This window comes from Salvelinus alpinus, chromosome 27 (genome assembly GCF_045679555.1).
Source record: "Salvelinus alpinus chromosome 27, SLU_Salpinus.1, whole genome shotgun sequence".
Taxonomy (NCBI): Eukaryota; Metazoa; Chordata; class Actinopteri; order Salmoniformes; family Salmonidae; genus Salvelinus; species Salvelinus alpinus.
Window position 1 is genome coordinate 30795339 of NC_092112.1, and position 22377 is coordinate 30817715.

Here is a 22377-nt window from a genome sequence, read left to right on the forward strand (position 1 = left end):
TATACACTGTATAATGATGATAGCTCTTGAGAAATACAATTTAAATTGACATTGACACTGAAATTGGCCGTGACTAGTCTTACACACTGATGATGCACAAGGAAGGGAAAGTGATTGAGTGAAGGTTAGGAGAATGGAGGAGTCAAGATGGGAGTCAAATCTCTTAGTAAATGGGGGCTGGGGAGGGGATGTAGACTTTTTCCCCTTATTTTCCTATAAAATCAGTAGGCCTATAAGCAACAATAGGACACATTAAAAACAAGACAATGCATTAAAACCAAACTCTTTTAATACTACCGTAGAATCATGTCAACTACTTTTACATGGCTACCATGAATATTTGTACAAAAATGCAGTAAAAATAGTATTGATTAATATATACAGATATGTATTCTTAGTGTAGGCAGGCAGGTTGTACATGTAGAATGACAAGTACATTGAAGGTGTTGCACAAGTTTTACAGAATACAGATATTGGTTCCCCCCATCACTGATACTACTTCCCAATCCAACAGACTCTCAGAAGAAAACAGAGAATAATATGATAAAAAAAAATAATGAAAAAAAGAAATCTGTAAAATACAAATATCTGGACATTTTGAGTCACATACAGGTACATATTGACAACATGCAGAATTCTTACTGTGTTTATGTTTAAGGATATGACTGCAGGACAAGCTTATAGGGCAGATTCAACAGACCAGGGGTCTAGGCGAAAAACACCAACATCTAGAAACAAAGTCATTGCATGTATACAAGTCACCTCATTTTGGGTTGTAATGGTGGCTGTAGTACATCATTCGGAGAGGGGCATGTTATTGTGTTGTTGGTAACCATCAGATAAATGCAGTGAGGGAAGAGTGTCTTAAAACCAGCATGTACGAAACAAAACAAGGACGAAGGACTACTGTTACCCAAACCATTTGAAAGAAATAAATATTACATGAATCAAACCTGGTGTTTTTAGAAATAGATAGGGACCACATTCAATTTCATTTGATGTCTGTGACTTTCAAAAAAGATAGTGGCTCATTATTACCAACAACATTTGATCTGCTTTAAATGTCAATTATAAGCAGATGGGAAAATATTGCAGGTAGAAGAAAAGGGCATTTAACGCAACCTACTGGAGCTTGGTGAAGTAAACCATATTATCAATCAGCACACTTTGAACTGGGTCATCAAATCAGACCATTGGATTTATCATCATCATCAGAGATCGGGATTGAAATGACAGACAGTGTGAGGTTACAGTCTGAGTGGCTAGAGTGTAGAAAAGCACCAGGGTGGAATCAGTGTGTCAAAAAAATGTAGAATCTCAGTGTTGGTGTAGTGTCTAAAACAGGAAGGACCAAAAGTGATCACAACGCCAGTTCTCCACAAACAGACAGGGCATTTTAAATGCATTTTGTACATAGCTTGTTCTAAGTCCTATAAGTTATTCAGGCATACCAAGACACTCATTGAACCAACACAGGAAAAACTCAACAAAACACACAAAGGGAAACAAAAATGATTGTGTGAGTGAGTGTCATTCCCCTTGACCATTTTCACAGAAACTGTGTAATAGCACTTGGAACATTTTGTGTAACATAATAAGTTGTTTTCTTTTCATCCTCACAAGATCGTTGTGATGCATTTTCTTATTCCTTATGAGTTTGAATAAATGTTTCTTTCTCGCTCTCTACAGAAGCACACAAACACTGCAAGGACTGCAAGGAAACCCCATGCCTGAACCACTGTTCTCAAACAACACAATATCTCTATAAAAATGTAACCATGCACTTTATAGACTGTCTTCACGTGATGACATCTGATTGGCTATCCATTTTTTCCCTATGAGGAAAAGGTGGCTATAAGGCCATTCTGTTTATTTTCTTAGTTCACTTTTTTCCCCTCTTTCTTTAAAACAGACTGTCAGGGACAAGACATAGACACAGAAAAATTCACATTGAGGAAAAATCAGAGAAATATCATTGTACATAATGTTTTCACTTGAAGGCGCATGGCTTGTAACAGGTTTAAACATTGTTTTCTGTGAAGAACACCGATAGCCAGAACAACCAGGGAGGAGAGAGAGAAGTTAGAGAAGAGAGAGAGGTCACATTGACAGTTACATACAGCAAACGGAGCAAAGTAAATACACAAACTGTATCAGACCAGTGCATGCATTGGCAAGATAAAAAAATCCCATGGTCGACAAACAGCACTGACAACATGAGGAACAACCTCTGACAACTTTAAGTATTAAGTATTTATAATATTCCTTAGGGTTACTTCAATTCATGCAGCGCCAGTCCCTCACCACCTCAGTGGCTAACATGCCCTGATGAGAGAAGTGCTATTCATCATTAGTGCTTGTGGTACATACGCAGTGGTGCGAGAGCAAAGCTAACACACGTCCAGCAAACAGTCCATAAAGGCGACCTATGGGCTTCTTTAAACTGGCATGCACCACAACCGCTAAGAGCTCAAAGCAAGGTGCTGCCCCATCACTGCTAACTGTGTGACATTACATCAACAGAATCATAAAGAGAGGAACCAATCACTGAGGGCATGGTGGCTGCAACTAGAAAAGTGAAAATGATAGTGGACGGAAACAAACTCTGTGATCATACATGTAGCACATCAACGGCTGTATGTCGGCGAGGACGAGGAACAGAGATCACTCCCCCTCTGGCCCAGGCGGACAGCCTTAAGGCGGGAAGGCTGAACATGGGGAATGTTCCTGTGAGAGATGGGGGGGGTCAAATTCTCCTTCCTCCACACGAGGATGTTACGGCAGGAAGTGGCAGGGGTACAGAGTTCAGTTGGACACAGGAAGGTCAGGGCGCCGGGTCTGGATGATTTTTGGTTTGGGGCAATTCTTTGGTTCCTCTTCCTCCTCCTCTGTGTCGCTATCGCACACGTGGACTACGACGCTGGGGGTGGACTCTGTTCCCGCATGCAGCTCAAACTTCTCTCCTGTATACAGAGTGAGTGAGTGAGAAGAGAGCGAGAGAAACAGAGACAGAAGGTAAGTACAAGGCAGACGTTTCAAAATTCAAAGCAGCAGATCTCAGAACATTTTTCTACAGTAGAATACATGACCTCAAGAGGGAGCCCTCGTTCAGTATGACGAGGCAAACTCTAGGATTTTCTACTCATGAATTGGGGGCATTTCAGTGAGCAGAAGCTGAATATACAGAGTCTTTGTAATTATCTGGTTATAAGGACCTGGCCAGTCACCGAAAGGTTGCTAGATCGAATCCCCGAGCTGACATGTTAAAAATCTGTCATTCTGCCCCTGAACAAAGCAGTTAACCCACTGTTCCTAGACTGTCATTGTAAATAAGAATTTGTCCTTAACTGACTTGCCTGGTTAAATTAATTTAAAAAATCTCCCTCTGGCTGCACTTTTTCCATCTAACAGCAGCAGTCACTGGTTTATCAATTCAACACAAATATCCATAAACCTTTTGCTTAATGTTGATGTCCAAATATCATGTCAATCATTAATGTTAGATGGAAAGATGGAGAAGTGGATATACCTCGAAGTTCTGTGACATATTAGGAATGTCTATGTATCTGAGGTATAGCAGCGGCATCCCTTGGGCCAAGAGGTCTGATTCTAGTACAGTAATGTTGGCCAAATCAATCAATACAAGTGTGCTTGTCTGTGTGTGTGCACCCAATAAAACTTGAAAAAGGGGGAGGCTTGCATGCCGAAGAACACCATCCCAACCGTGAAGCACGTGGGTGGCAGCATCATGTTGTGAGTGTGCTTTGCTGTAGGAGGGAATGGTGCACTTCACAAAACAGATGTCATCATGAGGCAGGAAAATTATGTGGATATATTGAAGCAACATCTCAAGACATCAGTCAGGAAGTTAAAGCTTGGTTGCAAATGGGTCTTCCAAATGGACAATGACCCCAAGCATACTTCCAAAGTTGTGGCAAAATGGCTTAAGGACAACAAAGTCAAGGTATTGTAGTGGCTATCACAAAGCCCTGATCTCAATCCTATAGAAAATTTGTTGGCAGAACTGAAAAAGTGTGTGCGAGCAAGGAGGCCTACAAACCTGACACCAGCTCTGTCAGGAGGAATGGGCCAAAATTCACCCAACTTATTGTGGGAAGCTTGTGGAAGGCTACCCGAAACGTTTGACCCAAGTTAAACAATTTAAAGGCAATGCTACCAAATACTAATTCAGTGTATGTAAACTTCTGACCCACGGTGAATGTGATGAAAGAAATAAAAGCTGAAAGAAATCATTCTCTCTACTATTATTCTGACATTTCACATTCTTAAAATAAAGTGGTGATCCTAACTGACCTAAGACAGGGAATGACAGCAATCTGTAAGTCATTGAGAGAGGACATCAGTTCTGTGTGAATCTATGATAACAATGATGGATGAATCAGACTCTCAAGGGACAATCAAGGTAGAACAACATGGTTGTGGACGGAATTGCAGAATCTCCACATGATGGAGACTGATGGACCACAGGAAGTTTGAGGTGGAGCGTGCCCACAGGACTGTAAAACCCACCACCGGCCCAGGTGATAGGCCCAGGTCGATAGTGGTCAAGTTCCTGATGTTCAAGGACAAGGTAACTGTTCTGGAAAGAGCCAAGAACTTGAGAGGAAGTATATCTATCTTACTCAATGAGGACTATCCTGAAGCTGTGCGCCAGAAGAGGAAAGAACTGATCCCAGCCATGAAAGCTGCCAGAGCGCGTGGGGTCATTGCTTACATCCGCTATGACAGGCTCATTGTCCACCCTCCTTCCCAGAAGCCCGGAGGGGATGAGAGAGCCAAGCCTATGGGTTCGTAGCTTCAACCCCGCAGCACACACACATACACACACACACCAATTGATTAATGGACAACTGAATGTATATTTTTTTCCTCTTGCTTTGTCTGCTCTTTTCAGTATTATGTCTCTCTGATAAGCTAACCAGGAAAGGGCTGAAAATAGCCCATATTTAATATACAGTGCCTTGCAAAAGTATTCACATTCACCCCCCTTGGCGTTTTTCCTATTTTGTTGCATTACAACATGCAATTTAAATTGATTTTTATTTGGATTTCATGTAATGGACCTACACAAACTAGTGAAATGAAAAAAATAACTTGTTTCCAAAAATGCAAAACTGAAAAGTGGTGCATGTATATGTATTCACCCCCTTTGCTATGAAGCCCCTAAATAAGATCTGGTGCAATCAATTACCTTCAGAAGTCACATAATTTGTTAAAGAAAGTCCACCTGTGTGCAATCTAAGTGTCACATGATCTGTCACATGATCTCAGTATATATATATACACATCTGTTCTGAAAGGCCCCAGAGTCTGCAACACTACTAAGCAAGGGGCACCACCAAGCAAGCGGCACTATGAAGACCAAGGAGCTCTCCAAACAGGCCAGGGACAAAGTTGTGGAGAAGTACAGATCAGGGTTTGGTTATAAAAAAATATCCGAAACTTTGAACATCCCACGGAGCACCATTAAATCCATTATTAAAACATTGAAAGAATATGGCACCACAACAAACCTGCCAAGAGAGGGCCGCCCACCAAAACTCACTGACCAGGAAAGGAGGGCATTAATCAGAGGCAACAAAGAGACTAAAAATAACCCTGAAGGAGCTGCAAAGCTCCACAGTGGAGATTGGAGTATCTGTCTATAGGACCACTTTAAGCCGTACACTCCACAGAGCTGGGCTTTACGGAAGAATGTCCAGAAAAAAATAAGCAAACACGTTTGGTGTTCGCCAAAAGGCATGTGGGAGACTTCCCAAACATATGGAAGAAGGTACTCTGGTCAGATGAGACTAAAATGTAGCTTTTTGGCCATCAAGGAAAATATATACCCCAAGAGACTTGCAGCTGTAATTGCTGCAAAAGGTGGCTCTACAAAGTATTGGCTTTGGGGGGGTGAATAGTTATGCACACTCAAGTTTTCAGTTTTTTGTTATTTCTTGTTTGTTTCACAAGAAAAAATATTTTGCATCTTCAAAGTGGTAGGCATGTTGTGTAAATCAAATGATACAAACCCCCCAAAAATCTATTTTAATTCCAGGTTGTAAGAAAATAGGAAAAATGCCAAGCGGGTGAATACTTTCGCAAGCCACTGTAGCCTTAGAAATAAGGTTCATGAAATCAATACCTTGCTAACATCAGATAACATTCATATATTAGCCATTTCTGAGACTCACTTAGATAAATAATTTGATGATACATCAGTAGCAATACAAGGATATAACATCTATAGAAGAGACATAAATTCTTATGGGGGAGGTGTTGCTGTATATATTCAGAGCCATATCCCTGTAATGCTTAGAGAAGATCTTATGTCAAGTGTTATTGAAGTGTTGTGGTTGCAGGTTCACTCGGCACATCTAAAGTAGGGATGCACCGATATGACATTTTTGCCCGATACCGATATCCGATATTTTCCTTGACAAAAAAACCCAGATACTGATAACCGATACTAACATTTTAGCGGCCTTTTAAGCATTCTAGTACAGTTAAATAGTTCACACACACACACACACACACACAGGGACACAGCAAACTAAGGCACTGCATCTCAGTGCAAGAGGCGTCACTACAGTCCCTGGTTCAAATCCAGGCTGTATCACATCTGGCCGTGATTGAGAGTCCCATAGGGCGGCGCACAATTGGCCCAGTGTTGTCCGGGTTTGGCCGGGGTAGGCCGTCATTGTAAATAAGAATTTGTTCTTAACTGACTTGCCGAGTTAAATAAAGGTTACACACACCGCACACACACACACACACACCACACTGACACAAAAGTCATTTTGTTGGCATTTACGTATGACCCCATTACTAGTAAAACATAATCAAAATCTATTTCCTTCATTTACTTGCTGTGCTGTTTTGTTGTTCATTTGTTCAGTCGTTTCATTCTCAACTAGGATTTCATCATACATGTCAAGCAGTGAAGTTTCAGCTCTGTCTGTCCGTGGCCTCTCTTCCTCGGTGCGCACTGTCATTGTGTCCGTTTCCATCTTGTCCAGCTGTGTATGTAACATTTCACATAAACCCTGTTTCTTGTCTGCATCAGAGTAGCAGTCCTTGTACCTAGCATCGAGCATGGTGGCGACACAGTAAAGAGGCTCAGAGAGAGAGAATGCCACCAAATCGCTTGTTCACAGCCTCGAGTACTTTTGTACGTTTTAACCCCACGGTCTGTGTCGACAGTTTTGTTGAACAGGCGTTTCAATGCCATGACAGAGGGTATCACGTCTGCTGCAGAAGCAGTTGATTAGCTTATTTCTCGAGTCAGTTGTTCGAATGGAGCCAGGAGTGTGTTCATGTTTCCAAGTTTCAAACATGTTCTCAAATGCCATTGAAATGGCAGCAGCGGTATGAGAACCAGCACATTCTTGAGCATGCAATACGGCTTTCGTCAGTATGAAATCCTCGTCGACCCACTGTCCTGTCAGACTCAGTATGCTCATGTGGCTGACATCGGCTGGTCCAAATGTCAGTCATGAAGCTAATAGCAGTGACGCCCATAGCTGCTTTGCCCAGCAGCTAGCCAGCTAGCAAACGTCCACCGTCTACCGAATAGCAGCACTTTGGTCCGCAGGTAGTATAACTTTTCATTACATTTCATTACATTTCATTATAGTACAACGGTTTAATTTGTCTAATCTTAGCAATTTCTTCTTAGCTAGCTACATAGCCGTCTTTGTATCAAAGATAATTGCGTAATTATCGTATTTCGTCGTCCTAACGCAGTCTACACTGCTATCTGCCATCTGCCCAGCAGCTAGCCAGCTAGCAAACGTCCACCGTCTACCGAATAGCAGCACTGTAGCAACTATTACACCCAACTGAACGACTTGATTAGTGTAGTGTTAGCTAGCTACATAGTTGTCTTTGCTGTCTTCGTATCCAAGATAATTGTGTAGTTTAGAGTGTGTAGTTTTAGAGTGATTATCTTAATTTACCGAGGCTAGCTAGCCAGCTATCTGTCGTCCTTAACGTAGGAGACACTGCTAGCTAGCCAACAGCTAGCCAACGTCTACCGAATAGAACTTCTGCACTCAACAACCCGGTCGCATTCCGCTTCGCTCCACAGGTAGTATCACATTTTCATTTCATTTCATTACAGTACAACGGTTTGATTTGTTTGATCGTAGCTAGCTACATAGCTAGCTACATAGCCGTCTTTGTATCAAAGATAATTGTGTAGTCTAGAGCGATTTTCTAGGTTAGCTAGCCAGCTATTGTCGTTCTTTTAACGCAACGTAACGTAATCAACACTGCTAGCTAGCCAGCTAGCCCCCGAATAGCAGCACTGTAGATACTATTACACTCAACGGAACGACTTGATTAGTGTAGTGTCAACAACGCAGCCACTGCCAGCTAGCCTACAAAGTCAACAACTGCCGCTAGCCTACAAAGTCAACAACGCAGCCACTGCCAGCTAGCCTACTTCAGCAGTACTGTATCATCTTAATCATTTTAGTCAATAAGATTCTTGCTACGTAAGCTTAACTTTCTGAACATTCGAGACACGTAGTCCACTTGCCACTCCAATCTCCTTTGCATTAGCGTAGTCTCTTCTGTAGCCTGTCAACTATGTGTCTGTCTATCCCTGTTCTCTCCTCTCTGCACAGACCATACAAACGCTCCACACCTCGTGGCATCGGCCAGCCTAATCTGGTGGTCCCAGCGCGCACGACCCACGTGGAGTTCCAGGTCTCCGGTAGCCTCTGGAACTGCCGATCTGCGGCCAACAAGGCAGAGTTCATCTCAGCCTATGCCTCCCTCCAGTCCCTCGACTTCCTGGCACTGACGGAAACATGGATCACCACAGATAACACTGCTACTCCTACTGCTCTCTCTTCGTCCGCCCACGTGTTCTCGCACACCCCGAGAGCTTCTGGTCAGCGGGGTGGTGGCACCGGGATCCTCATCTCTCCCAAGTGGTCATTCTCTCTTTCTCCCCTTACCCATCTGTCTATCGCCTCCTTTGAATTCCATGCTGTCACAGTTACCAGCCCTTTCAAGCTTAACATCCTTATCATTTATCGCCCTCCAGGTTCCCTCGGAGAGTTCATCAATGAGCTCGATGCCTTGATTAGCTCCTTTCCTGAGGACGGCTCACCTCTCACAGTTCTGGGCGACTTTAACCTCCCCACGTCTACCTTTGACTCATTCCTCTCTGCCTCCTTCTTTCCACTCCTCTCCTCTTTTGACCTCACCCTCTCACCTTCCCCCCCTACTCACAAGGCAGGCAATACGCTCGACCTCATCTTTACTAGATGCTGTTCTTCCACTAACCTCATTGCAACTCCCCTCCAAGTCTCCGACCACTACCTTGTATCCTTTTCCCTCTCGCTCTCATCCAACACTTCCCACACTGCCCCTACTCGGATGGTATCGCGCCGTCCCAACCTTCGCTCTCTCTCCCCCGCTACCCTCTCCTCTTCCATCCTATCATCTCTTCCCTCTGCTCAAACCTTCTCCAACCTATCTCCTGATTCTGCCTCCTCAACCCTCCTCTCCTCCCTTTCTGCATCCTTTGACTCTCTATGTCCCCTATCCTCCAGGCCGGCTCGGTCCTCCCCTCCCGCTCCGTGGCTCGACGACTCATTGCGAGCTCACAGAACAGGGCTCCGGGCAGCCGAGCGGAAATGGAGGAAAACTCGCCTCCCTGCGGACCTGGCATCCTTTCACTCCCTCCTCTCTACATTTTCCTCTTCTGTCTCTGCTGCTAAAGCCACTTTCTACCACTCTAAATTCCAAGCATCTGCCTCTAACCCCAGGAAGCTCTTTGCCACCTTCTCCTCCCTCCTGAATCCTCCTCCCCCTCCCCCCCTCCTCCCTCTCTGCAGATGACTTCGTCAACCATTTTGAAAAGAAGGTCGACGACATCCGATCCTCGTTTGCTAAGTCAAACGACACCGCTGGTTCTGCTCACACTGCCCCACCCTGTGCTCTGACCTCTTTCTCCCCTCTCTCTCCAGATGAAATCTCGCGTCTTGTGACGGCCGGCCGCCCAACAACCTGCCCGCTTGACCCTATCCCCTCCTCTCTTCTCCAGACCATTTCCGGAGACCTTCTCCCTTACCTCACCTCGCTCATCAACTCATCCCTGACCGCTGGCTACGTCCCTTCCGTCTTCAAGAGAGCGAGAGTTGCACCCCTTCTGAAAAAACCTACACTCGATCCCTCCGATGTCAACAACTACAGACCAGTATCCCTTCTTTCTTTTCTCTCCAAAACTCTTGAACGTGCCGTCCTTGGCCAGCTCTCCCGCTATCTCTCTCAGAATGACCTTCTTGATCCAAATCAGTCAGGTTTCAAGACTAGTCATTCAACTGAGACTGCTCTTCTCTGTATCACGGAGGCGCTCCGCACTGCTAAAGCTAACTCTCTCTCCTCTGCTCTCATCCTTCTAGACCTATCGGCTGCCTTCGATACTGTGAACCATCAGATCCTCCTCTCCACCCTCTCCGAGTTGGGCATCTCCGGCGCGGCCCACGCTTGGATTGCGTCCTACCTGACAGGTCGCTCCTACCAGGTGGCGTGGCGAGAATCTGTCTCCTCACCACGTGCTCTCACCACTGGTGTCCCCCAGGGCTCTGTTCTAGGCCCTCTCCTATTCTCGCTATACACCAAGTCACTTGGCTCTGTCATAACCTCACATGGTCTCTCCTATCATTGCTATGCAGACGACACACAACTAATCTTCTCCTTTCCCCCTTCTGATGACCAGGTGGCGAATCGCATCTCTGCATGTCTGGCAGACATATCAGTGTGGATGACGGATCACCACCTCAAGCTGAACCTCGGCAAGACGGAGCTGCTCTTCCTCCCGGGGAAGGACTGCCCGTTCCATGATCTCGCCATCACGGTTGACAACTCCATTGTGTCCTCCTCCCAGAGCGCTAAGAACCTTGGCGTGATCCTGGACAACACCCTGTCGTTCTCAACCAACATCAAGGCGGTGGCCCGTTCCTGTAGGTTCATGCTCTACAACATCCGCAGAGTACGACCCTGCCTCACACAGGAAGCGGCGCAGGTCCTAATCCAGGCACTTGTCATCTCCCGTCTGGATTACTGCAACTCGCTGTTGGCTGGGCTCCCTGCCTGTGCCATTAAACCCCTACAACTCATCCAGAACGCCGCAGCCCGTCTGGTGTTCAACCTTCCCAAGTTCTCTCACGTCACCCCGCTCCTCCGCTCTCTCCACTGGCTTCCAGTTGAAGCTCGCATCCGCTACAAGACCATGGTGCTTGCCTACGGAGCTGTGAGGGGAACGGCACCTCAGTACCTCCAGGCTCTGATCAGGCCCTACACCCAAACAAGGGCACTGCGTTCATCCACCTCTGGCCTGCTCGCCTCCCTACCACTGAGGAAGTACAGTTCCCGCTCAGCCCAGTCAAAACTGTTCGCTGCTCTGGCCCCCCAATGGTGGAACAAACTCCCTCACGACGCCAGGACAGCGGAGTCAATCACCACCTTCCGGAGACACCTGAAACCCCACCTCTTTAAGGAATACCTAGGATAGGATAAAGTAATCCTTCTCACTCCCCCCCCCTTAAAAGATTTAGATGCACTATTGTAAAGTGGCCGTTCCACTGGATGTCATAAGGTGAATGCACCAATTTGTAAGTCGCTCTGGATAAGAGCGTCTGCTAAATGACTTAAATGTTAAATGTAAGTAGCTCATGTACGTTTCAACAGTACTGTGTACCTCCGGTAGGGCAACATCTGAAAAATAGTGTGTACCGGGGCTCGACCAGTCGGCGAAAGCCAACATCATCCACGACAGAGGACGGTTGATTGTCAATGGCAATGAATTCCATTATCTTGGCGTTAATGGATTTAGCCTTTTTGTCTCGCTGAAATGTTCTTACTCTTTCAAATGACTGCTTGTCTTGAACTTGTTGAGTTGTTGGAAGTGTGCGCTTAGTACTTTCCATGGCGTCATTACGTCATCTACTTACGTCATAGGGGACCTGAATATTGACTGGTTTTCATCAAGCTGTCCGCTCAAGAGGAAGCTTCTTACTGTAACCAGTGCCTGTAATCTGTTTCAGGTTATTAATCAACCTACTAAGGTGTTTACAAACACTACAGGAACAAGATCATCCACATGTATCGATCACATTTTACTAATACTGTAGAACGTTGTTCTTAAGCTGTATCTGTACCCATTGGATGCAGTGATCACAATATAGTGGCGATATCCAGGAAAGCCAAAGTTCTAACAGCTGGGCCTGAAATAGTGTACAAGAGATCATACTAAATATTTTGCTGTGACTGTTATGTGGATGATGTTAACAATATTTGTTGGTCTGATGTGATTAATGAGGAGCACCAGATACTGCACTTAATGAATTTATGAAATTGCTTCTTCCAATTATTGATAAACATGCACCTGTTAAGAAACTGACAGATAAAACTGTTAAGGCTCCATTTTTTTAATTACATTTTTTATTTCACCTTTATTTAACCAGGTAGGCCAGTTGAGAACAAGTTCTCATTTACAACTGCGACCTGGCCAAGATAAAGCAAAGCAGTGCGACAAAAACAACAACACAGAGTTACACATAAACAAACGTACAGTCAATAACACAATAGAAAAATCTATGTACAGTGTGTGCAAATGTAAAATATTAGGGAGGTAAGGCAATAAATAGAAATAATTACAATTTAGCATTAACACTGGAGTGATAGATGTGCAGATGATGATGTGCAAGTAGAGATACTGGGGTGCAAAAGAGCAAAAAGATAAATAATAACATGGGGATGAGGTAGTTGGGTGTGCTATTTACAGATTGGCTGTGTACAGGTACAGTGATCGTAAGGTAAGCTGCTCTGACAGCTAGAGTTAGAGAGGGAGATTAGAGAGGGAGATATAAGTCTCCAAGCTTCAGTGATTTTTGCAATTCGTTCCAGTCATTGGCAGCAGAGAACTGGAAGGAACCCAAAGAGGTGTTGGCTTTGGGGATGACCAGTGAAATATACCTGCTGGAGCGTGTGCTACGGGTGGGTGTTGCTATGGTGACCAGTGAGCTGAGATAAGGTGGGGCTTTACCTAGCAAGGACTTATAGATGACCTGGAGCCAGTGGGTTTGGCAAAGATTATGTAGCGTTGGCCAGCCAACGAGCGCATACAGGTCGCAGTGGTGGGTAGTATATGGGGCTTTGGTGACAACATGGATGGCACTGTGATAGACTACATCCAGTTTGCTGAGTAGAGTGTTGGAGGCTATTTTGTAAATGACATTGCCGAAGTCAAGGATCGGTAGGATAGTCAGTTTTACGAGGGTATGTTTGGAGGCTTTGAGTGAAGGAGGCTTTGTTGCGAAATAGGAAGCCGATTCTAGATTTAATTTTGTACTAGAGATGCTTAATGTGAGTCTGTAAGGAGAGTTTAGTCTAACCAGACACCTAGGTATTTGTAGTTGTCCACATATTCTAAGTGGGGGGGGGCAAGTTGCTGCAGAGCTGTTGGCCGGGGTAGGGGTAGCCAGGTGGAAAGCATGGCCAGCTGTAGAAAAATGCTTATTGAAATTATCGTAGATTTATCGGTGGTGACAGTGTTTCCTAGCCTCAGTGCAGTGGGCAGCTGGGAGGAGGTGCTCTTATTCTCCATGGACTTTACAGTGTCCCAAAACTTTTGGGAATTAGTGCTACAGGATGCAAATTTCTGTTTGAAAAAGCTATCCTTAGCTTTTCAAACTGATTGTGTATATTGGTTCCTGACTTCCCTGAAAAGTTGCATCGCGGGGGCTATTCGATGCTAATACAGAACGCCACAGGATGTTTTTGTGCTGGTCAAGGGCAGTCAAGTCTGGCGTGAACCAAGGGCTATATCTGTTCTTAGTTCAACATTTTTTGAACAGGGCATGCTTATTTAAGATGGTGAGGAAATAACTTTTAAAGAGCAACCAGGCATCCTCTACTGACGGGATGAGGTCAATATCCTTCCAGGATACCTGGGCCAGGTCGATTAGAAAGGCCTGTTTGCTGAAGTGTTTTAGGGAGCGTTTGACAGTGAGGAGGGGTGGTCGTTTGACCATGGACCCATTACCGACGCAGGCAATGAGGCAGTGATCGCTGAGATCCTGGTTGAAGACAGCAGAGGTGTATTTAGAGAGCAGGTTAGTCAGGATGATATCTAAAAGGGTGCCCATGTTTACGGATTTAGGGTTGTACCTGGTAGGTTCCTTGATAATTGTGTGAGATTGAGGGCATCTAGCTTAGATTGTAGGACGACCGGGGTGTTAAGCATATCCCAGTTTAGGTCACCTAACAGTACGAACTCTGAAGATAGATGGGGAGCAATCAATTCACATATGGTGTCCAGGGCACAGCTGGGGGCTGAGTGCGGTCTATAACAAGCGCAACAGTGAGAGACTTCTTTCTGGAAAGGTGGATTTTTTAAAGTAGAAGCTCGAACTGTTTGGGCACAGACCTGGATAGTATGACTGAACTCTGCAGGCTATCTCTGCAGTAGATTGCAACACCACCCACTGTGGCAGTTCTATCTTGGCGGAAAATGTTGTAGTTGGGGATGGAAATGTCAGAATTTTTGGGGGCCATCCTTAGCCAGGATTCAGACACGGCTAGGACATCAGGGTTGGCAGAGTGTGCTAAAGCAGTGAATAAAACAAACTTAGGGAGGATGCTTCTGATGTTAACATGCATGAAACCAAGGCTTTTACGGTTACAGAAGTCAACAAATAAGAGTGCCTGGGGAAAAGGAGTGGTGCTGGGGGCTGCAGGACCTGGGTTAACCTCTACATCACCAGAGGAACAGAGGAGGAGTAGGATAAGGGTACGGCTAAAGGCTATAAGAACTGGTCGTCTAGTGCGTTTGGAACAGAGTAAAAGAAGCAGATTTCTGGGCGTGGAACAATAGATTCAAGGCATAATGTACAGATAAGGGTATGGTAGGATGTGAGTACAGCGGAGGTAAACCTAGGCATTGAGTGATGATGAGAGAGGTTTTGTCTCTAGAGGCACCAGTTAAGCCAGGTGAGGTCTCCGCATGTGTGGGGGGTGGGACAAAAGGCCTATCTAAGGCATGTTGGGCAGGGCTGGGGGCTCTACAGTGAAATAAGACAATAATAACTAACCAAAACAGCAATAGACAAGGCATGTTGACATTAGGAAGAGGCATGTGTAGCCGAGTGATCATAGGGTCCAATGAGCAGCAACAGGTTAGTCAGGGAGCCGTTCAGTAGTTGCTACTAGGCTAGGCGAGCTGGAGACACGGCGATTCAGACAGCTAGCGGGCCAGGGATAGCAGATGGGCCTTCGGTGATGTCGCAATGAAAAAGCCTGTTGAAACTAGCTCGGACGATTACGTCGGCAGACCAGTCGTGATGGATTGGCGGGGCTCCGTGTCAGCAATAAAGGGTCCAGGCCAATTGGCAAAAGAGGTATTGTAGCCCAAGAATTAGCTGGTAGACCTCTTGGCTAGCCGGGAGATGGGTCTAGCTCAAGGCTAGCTCAACGCTAACTGGTGCTTACAACGGGACATAGGCGTTAGCCAGTAGTAGCCACTCGAATGCAGCTAGGTAGCTGCGATGATCCGGTGTAATGGACCAGGGCTTGCGGCAGGAATCCAGTGATGAGGTAGAGAAAAAGCAGTCCGATATGCTCTGGGTTGATATCGCGCTGTGCAGACTGGCAGGTATTGACCAAGCTGAAGCTGGCTGGTGTCCGAGTTAATGGTGAAGACCGCTAGCAGTGGCTAACTGACTACTAGCTTGCAGCTAGTTAGCTGGCTAGCTTCTGATGGGGGTTCCGATTCTAAAGTATAAAAATATCAGATCCGTACCACATTGGGTGAGGCAGGTTGCAGGTAAGTATATTCAGTTTGTAGATGGAAAGTGAGATTAAAATATATACAAAATATATATGAAAAAAAAAACTGAGGAAAACGACTATGTACACGGGACATACACACGTCCGACTGCTAAGACAAACACACGTCCGACTGCTATGCCATCTTGGAAGAGCCAAGATCCATGGATTGATGAGGAATTGAAAAACAGTATGGTTTAAGAGATGGGGCAAAAGGAGTGGCTAATAAGTCTGGCTGCACATCTGACTGGCTGACTTACTGCAAATTGAGAAATTTTGTGACTAAACTCAACAAAAAGAAAAAGAAACTGTATTATGAAGCCAAGATCAATGATTTAAAGAATGATTGAAAAAAGTACTTTAAATGAAATTATGGGCAGAAAGACAAATTCAACTCCAGGAGTCGAATCAGATTGCCTATTCATCACATAACCATTTGATGTTGGCAATTATTTAATGATTACTTCATTGGCAAAGTGGGCAAACTTAGGCAGGAAATGCCAACAAGGAGCCATGATATTCATGCATTAAAACATTGAAACTTATATGGAAAGCTACTGAGGATGGTGGCTGACTCTATAGCCACTCCTATCTGTCAAATCTTTAATCTGAGCCTAGAGGAAAGTCTTTGTCCTCAGGCCTGGAGGGAAGCCAAAGGAATTCCGCTACCCAAGAGTGGTAAACCGGCCTTAACTGGTTCTAACAGCAGAAGCTTGCTGCCAGCTCTTAGCAACCTTTAAAAAAAAATTGTGTTTGACCAAATACAATGCTATTTCTCTGTAAACAAATTTACAACAGACTTTCAGCATGCTTATAGAGAAGGGTACTCAACATGTACCCTCAACACTGACACAAATGACTGATGATTGGTTGAAAGAAATTGATAATAAGAAGATTGTCAGAGCTGTACTGTTAGACTTCAGTGCAGCCTTTGATATTATTGACCTGTTGTTGAAAAAATGTATGTGTTATGGCTTTTCAACCTCTGCCATATCGTGGATTCAGAGCTATCTATCTAATATAACTCAAAAAGGTTTTCTTTAAATCGGAAGCTTCTCTAATATCCAACATGTAAAGTGTGGTTTACCACAGGGCAGCTCTCTAGGTCCTCTACTCTTTTCTATTTTTACCAATGACCTGCCACTGGCATTAAACAAAGCATGTGTGTCCATGTATGCTGATGATTCAACCATATACACATCAGCAACCACAGCTAATGAAGTCACTGAAACCCTTAACAAAGTGTTACAGTCTGTTTTGGAATGGGTGGCCAGTAATAAACTGGTCCTGAACATCTCTAAAACTAAGAGCATTTTATTTGGTACAAATCATTCCTTAAGTTTTAGGCCTTAGCTGAATCTGGTAATGAATGGTGTGGCTGTTGAACAAGTTGAGGAGACTAAATTATTTGGCGTTACCTTAGATTGTAAAATGGTCAAAAAATATAGATTCAATAGTTGTAAAGATGGGGAGAGATCTGTCCGTAATAAAGAGATGCTCTGCTTTTTTGACACCACACTCCAAAAAGGAAGTTCTGCAGGCTCTAGTTTTGTCTAATCTTGATTATTGTCCAGTTGTGTGGTCCAGTGCTGCAAGGAAAGACCTAGTTAAGCTGCAACTGGCCCAGAACAGAGCGGCACGTCTTGCTCTTCATTGTAATTAGAGGGCTGATATAAATACTATGCATACCAGTTTATCTTGACTAAGAGTTGATGAGAGACTTCTTTTTTATAAGAAACATTAATGTGTTGAAAATCCCAAATTGTTTGCATAGTCAACTTACACACAGCTCTGACACACACACTTACCTCACCAGACATGCCACGAGGGGTCTTTTCACAGTCCCCAAATCCAGAACAAATTCAAGAAAGCGTACAGTATTATATAGAGCCATTATTGCATAGAACTCCGTTCCATCTCAAATTGCTCAAATAAACAGATAAAGCAACACCTCACGGCACAATGCCTCTCCCCTATTTGACCTAGATAGTTTATGTGTATGCATTGATATGTAGGCTACGTGTGCCTTTAAAAAAAAAAATGATGTAGTTCTGCCCTTGAGCTGTTCTTGTCTGTTAATGTTCTGTATTATGAGATGTTTCATGTTTTGTGTGGACCGCAGGAAGACCCCTGCTTTTGCAACAGCTAATGGGGATCTGCCGGGGCGGCAGGTAGCCTAGTTGTTAGAGCGTTGGGCCAGTAACTGAAAGGTTCCTGGTTTCAAATCCCGGAGCTGACAAGGTAAAAATGTGTATTTCTGCCCCTGAACAAGGCAGTTAACTCACTGTTCCCCGGTAGGCCATCATTGTAAATAAGAATTTGTTCTTAACTGACTTGCCTAGTTAACTTCTCTAGGGTAGGGGGCAGCATTTTCACATTTGGATGAAAAGCATACTCAAATTCAACTGCCAACTACTCATCCCCAGAAGATAAGATATGCATATTGTTAGTAGATTTGGATAGAAAACACTCTGAAGTTTCTAAAACCGTTTGAATCATGTCTGTGAGTATAACATAACTTATTTAGCAGGCGAAACCCCGAGGACAAACCATTCAGATGTTTTTTTTTTTGAGGTCACTCTTGGGAAACCATATTTCTAAGTGACCTGCTTGCAGTTCCTACGGCTTCCACTGGATGTCAACAGTCCTGACAAATTGGTTGAGGTTATTCCTTTGTGTAATGAAGAAGTACGGCCATCTTGAACGAGAGTCACTCAACGTGTCCTGTTTGATAGAGGCGCGAGACCAGAAAGCATGCTACAGTTGGTTTTAATCCTGTATTGAACACAGATCATCCCGTCTTCAATTTTATCGATTATTAACGGTAAAAAATACCTAAAGTTGTATTACAAAAGTAGTTTGAATGTTTTGGGCAAAGTTTACAGGTAACCTTTGAGATATTTCGTCACGTTTGAGCAAGTTGGAACCTGTGTTTTTCTGGATCAAACGCGCCAAATAAATGGACATTTTGGATATATATCGACGGAATTAATCGAACAAAAGGACCATTTGTGATGTTTATGGGACATATTGGAGTGCCAACAACAGAAGCTCGTCAAAGGTAAGGCATGAATTATATTTTTATTTCTGCGTTTTGTGTCGCGCCTGCAGGGTTGAAATATGCGTATCTCTCTTTGTTTACAATGGTGCTATCCTCAGAAAATAGCATTGTATGCTTTCGCCGAAAGGTCTATTTGAATTCTGACATGTTGGCTGGATTCACAACCAGTGTAGCTTTAATTTGGTATCTTTCATGTGTGATTTAATGAAATAGTAATTTTATATTTACATTTTCATAGTCATTCATTTTAATTTGGCGCTCTGCATTTTCTCAGGCTTTTTGCCAAGTGAGACAGTAGCGTCCCGTCTAAACTCAGATTTCTTTATATAAATATGAACTTCACAGAACAAAACATACATGTATTGTGTAACATGTCATCTGATGAAGATCATCAAAGGTTAGTGATTCATTTTATCTCTATTTCTGCTTTTTGTTACTGCTCTCTTTGGCTGGAAAAATGGCTGTCTTTTTCTGTGACTTGGCTCATCCCTAACATAATTGTTTGGTGTGCTTTCGTCGTAAAACCTTTTTGAAATCGGACACTTTGGCTGGATTTACAACAAGTGTATCTTTAAAATGGTGTAAAATACTTGTATGTTAAAGGAATTTAAATTATGGGATTTCTGTTGTTTTGAATTTGGCGCCCTGCAGTGTCACTGGCTGTTGACGAGGTGGGACGCTACTGTCCCACATACCCTAGAGAAGTTAAATAAAGGTTAAATGTAAAAATAAAAATAAATTATTCAGAGTATTCACAAAGCATTGTGTTACAAAGTGAGTCTCTCTCTCCATTTCTCCTGAGGGCCTGGACTCCTCAGCCAACCACTGGGTGACGTCAATGCTGCTGCATTCTGACGCGCAGAGAGGGAGAGGAGGGGAGAGCGAGAGAGAAGGAATGCAGAAAATAAAACGAGTGAAAAGGAAATAGAGAACGAATGAGAGGTGCTGAGAGGAAGAGAATGACAGGGGGATAGTAGAGGAGGAGATGTGACACCACACTGCACAAGCCCAGTCCTCAGAACAAGATAAAGTACCTGACTACCATATCAGTATCAGTCAACTATTAGATACAGAGTTTCAAACATCTCCCCACCTAAAAGACCACTGGGAGCGCAACACTCTCCTAGCCATCATCTATCATACTGAGGGACTCAAATAACGACAGCAATACCGCTCTCTATCACATGACACACACACTACCCTATCATGAAGGATGCCTATCTGGCCTAGCATTATCCATGCTATTTCAGGCTCTGCTAATAAATGTCATCCGTGTGTGTGTGTGTGTGTGTGTGTGTGTGTGTGTGTGTGTGTGTGTGTGTGTGTGTGTGTGTGTGTGTGTGTGTGTGTGTGTGTGTGTGTGTGTGTGTGTGTGTGTGTGTGTGTGTGTGTGTGTGTGTGTGTGTGTGTACTGTATACGGTGAGCTCACCATCTCTAAGCCCTTGGTGGTGAATGTCTGTCCCCCACCAACCCACCCAGCCAGCCAGCTCCTATCAAAAGTCATGGCTCATACCATGCAGAGTGCGTGTGTGTGCGGTGGGTAGTGAGGGTGGGAGGACAGATGGACAGACATGATGGTCTCTCTCCTTTGGGTTAAGCGTGGCCTAAGCCCAGGACCACTAACAGACTGCAGCTATTATTACTGCATTCTTTCAAGCCAGGCCAAACACTCCAAATAATTTACTCCCTGAATCACCATTTCTTAAATATACAACATTCCTTAGCAATAGTCTCAAAATAAACAGGTGTGCCAAAGTACAGTACATGGAGCTGCAGTTGCAGACGGATTACCAGGACGTGTACTCAGAGCATGCGCGGACCAACTGGCAAGAGTCTTCACTGACATTTTCAACCTCTCCCTGTCCAACACTGTAATACCTACATGTTTCAAGCAGACCACCATAGTCCCTGTGCCCAAGAAAGCGAAGGTAACCTGCCTAAATGACTACGTTGGTAGCCATGAAGTGCTTTGTCATGGCTCACATCAGCACCATCATCCCGGGTAACCCTAGACCAACTCCAATTCGCATACCGCCCCAACAGATCCACAGAGGACGCAATCTCAATCGTACTACACACTGCCCTTTCCCACCTGAACAAAAGGAACACCTATGTGAGAATGCTGTTCACTGACTACAGCTCAGCGTTAAACACCATAGTGCCCACAAAGCTCCTGACTAAGCTAAGGACCCTGGGACTAAACACCTCCCTCTGCAACTGGATCCTGGACATCCTGACGTGCCGCTCCCAGCTGGTAAGGGTAGGTAACAACATGTCTGCCACGCTGATCCTCAACACTGGGGCCCCTCAGGGGTGCATGCTTAGTCCCCTCATGAATGTGTGGCCAAGCACGACTCCAACACCATCATTAAGTTTGCTGATGACACAACGGTGGTAGGCATGATTACTGACAATGATGAGACAGCCTATAGGGAGGAGGCCAGAGACCTGGCAGTGGTGCCAAGTCAACAACCTCTCCCTCAATGTGAGCAAGACAAAGGAGATGATCGTGGACTACAATGAAAAGGAGGGCCGAACACGCCCCCATTCACATCGACGGGGCTGTAGTGGAGCGGGTCGAGAGTTTCACGTTCCTTGGTGTGCACATCACCAACAAACTATCATGATCCAAACACACCAAGAAAGTCGTGAAGAGGGCACGACAATGCCTTTTCCCCCTTTAGGAGACTGAAATGATTTGGCATGGGTCCCCAGATCCTCAAAAAGTTATACAGTAAGGCGCTACAGAGGGTATACAACATTCCTTAGCAACAGTCTCAAAATAAACAGGTGTGCCACAGTGCCAAAAATGGTCAGAGACTCCAGCCACCCAAGTCATAGACTGTTCTCTCTGCTACCGCACGGCAAACGGTACCGGAGCACCAAGTCTTTGTGTAAAAGGTTCCTTAACAGCTTCTACCCCCAAGCATTGTTGGTTAGGGCTAAGGGCTTACAAGTAAGCATTTCACAGTAAAGTCTACACCTGTTGTGTTCGGCGCATGTAAAAATTACATTTGATTTGATGGAGTGTTTGATACTGGGAGGAATGTGTGCTGCATCCCATGCACTGATGTTCTCTGATCTAGTGTGGAAACATGGAAACGTTTCCTCACTAGTACTGACTTTGCTGATAGCTGCTTTATGGAGGAAAAATAATACTTACTATGACTGTGATATGTGGTTGTCTCACCTAGCCGTCTTTAAGGTGAATGCACTTATTGTAAGTCGCTTTGGATAAGAGCGTCTGCTAAATCACTGAAATGTCAAATTAAATGCTAAAGACCTTATCTATTCTACTGTGTGCTGTATAGTCCAATACGCCCAGCCATGTCTTCACTGTACTACCACAGTACTACAGTATTAGTATTGTACTGTACCACTGTTCCTTCTGCTCTCCAGACCCTGGTATGGTAACAGTACAGCACTACCTGCTGCCACACATGCTTGGCAACCCCCTCACCCATCTAAC

The 22377-nt window shown here is 44.5% G+C and overlaps 1 protein-coding gene across 2 annotated transcripts in view; it reads right to left on the reverse strand.

Annotated features, from left to right (window-relative positions):
• Positions 1–271: 271 nt before the first annotated feature.
• LOC139556355 (calcipressin-2-like) overlaps positions 272–22377 on the reverse strand; it is a 102650-nt gene continuing 80544 nt past the window's right edge. For both annotated transcript variants that reach the window (XM_071370232.1, XM_071370233.1), the window contains one exon: positions 272–2963. In XM_071370232.1, coding sequence (XP_071226333.1) covers positions 2806–2963 — 158 coding nt within the window. In that variant the 3' untranslated portion in view covers positions 272–2805. The remainder of the gene's footprint in view (positions 2964–22377) is intronic.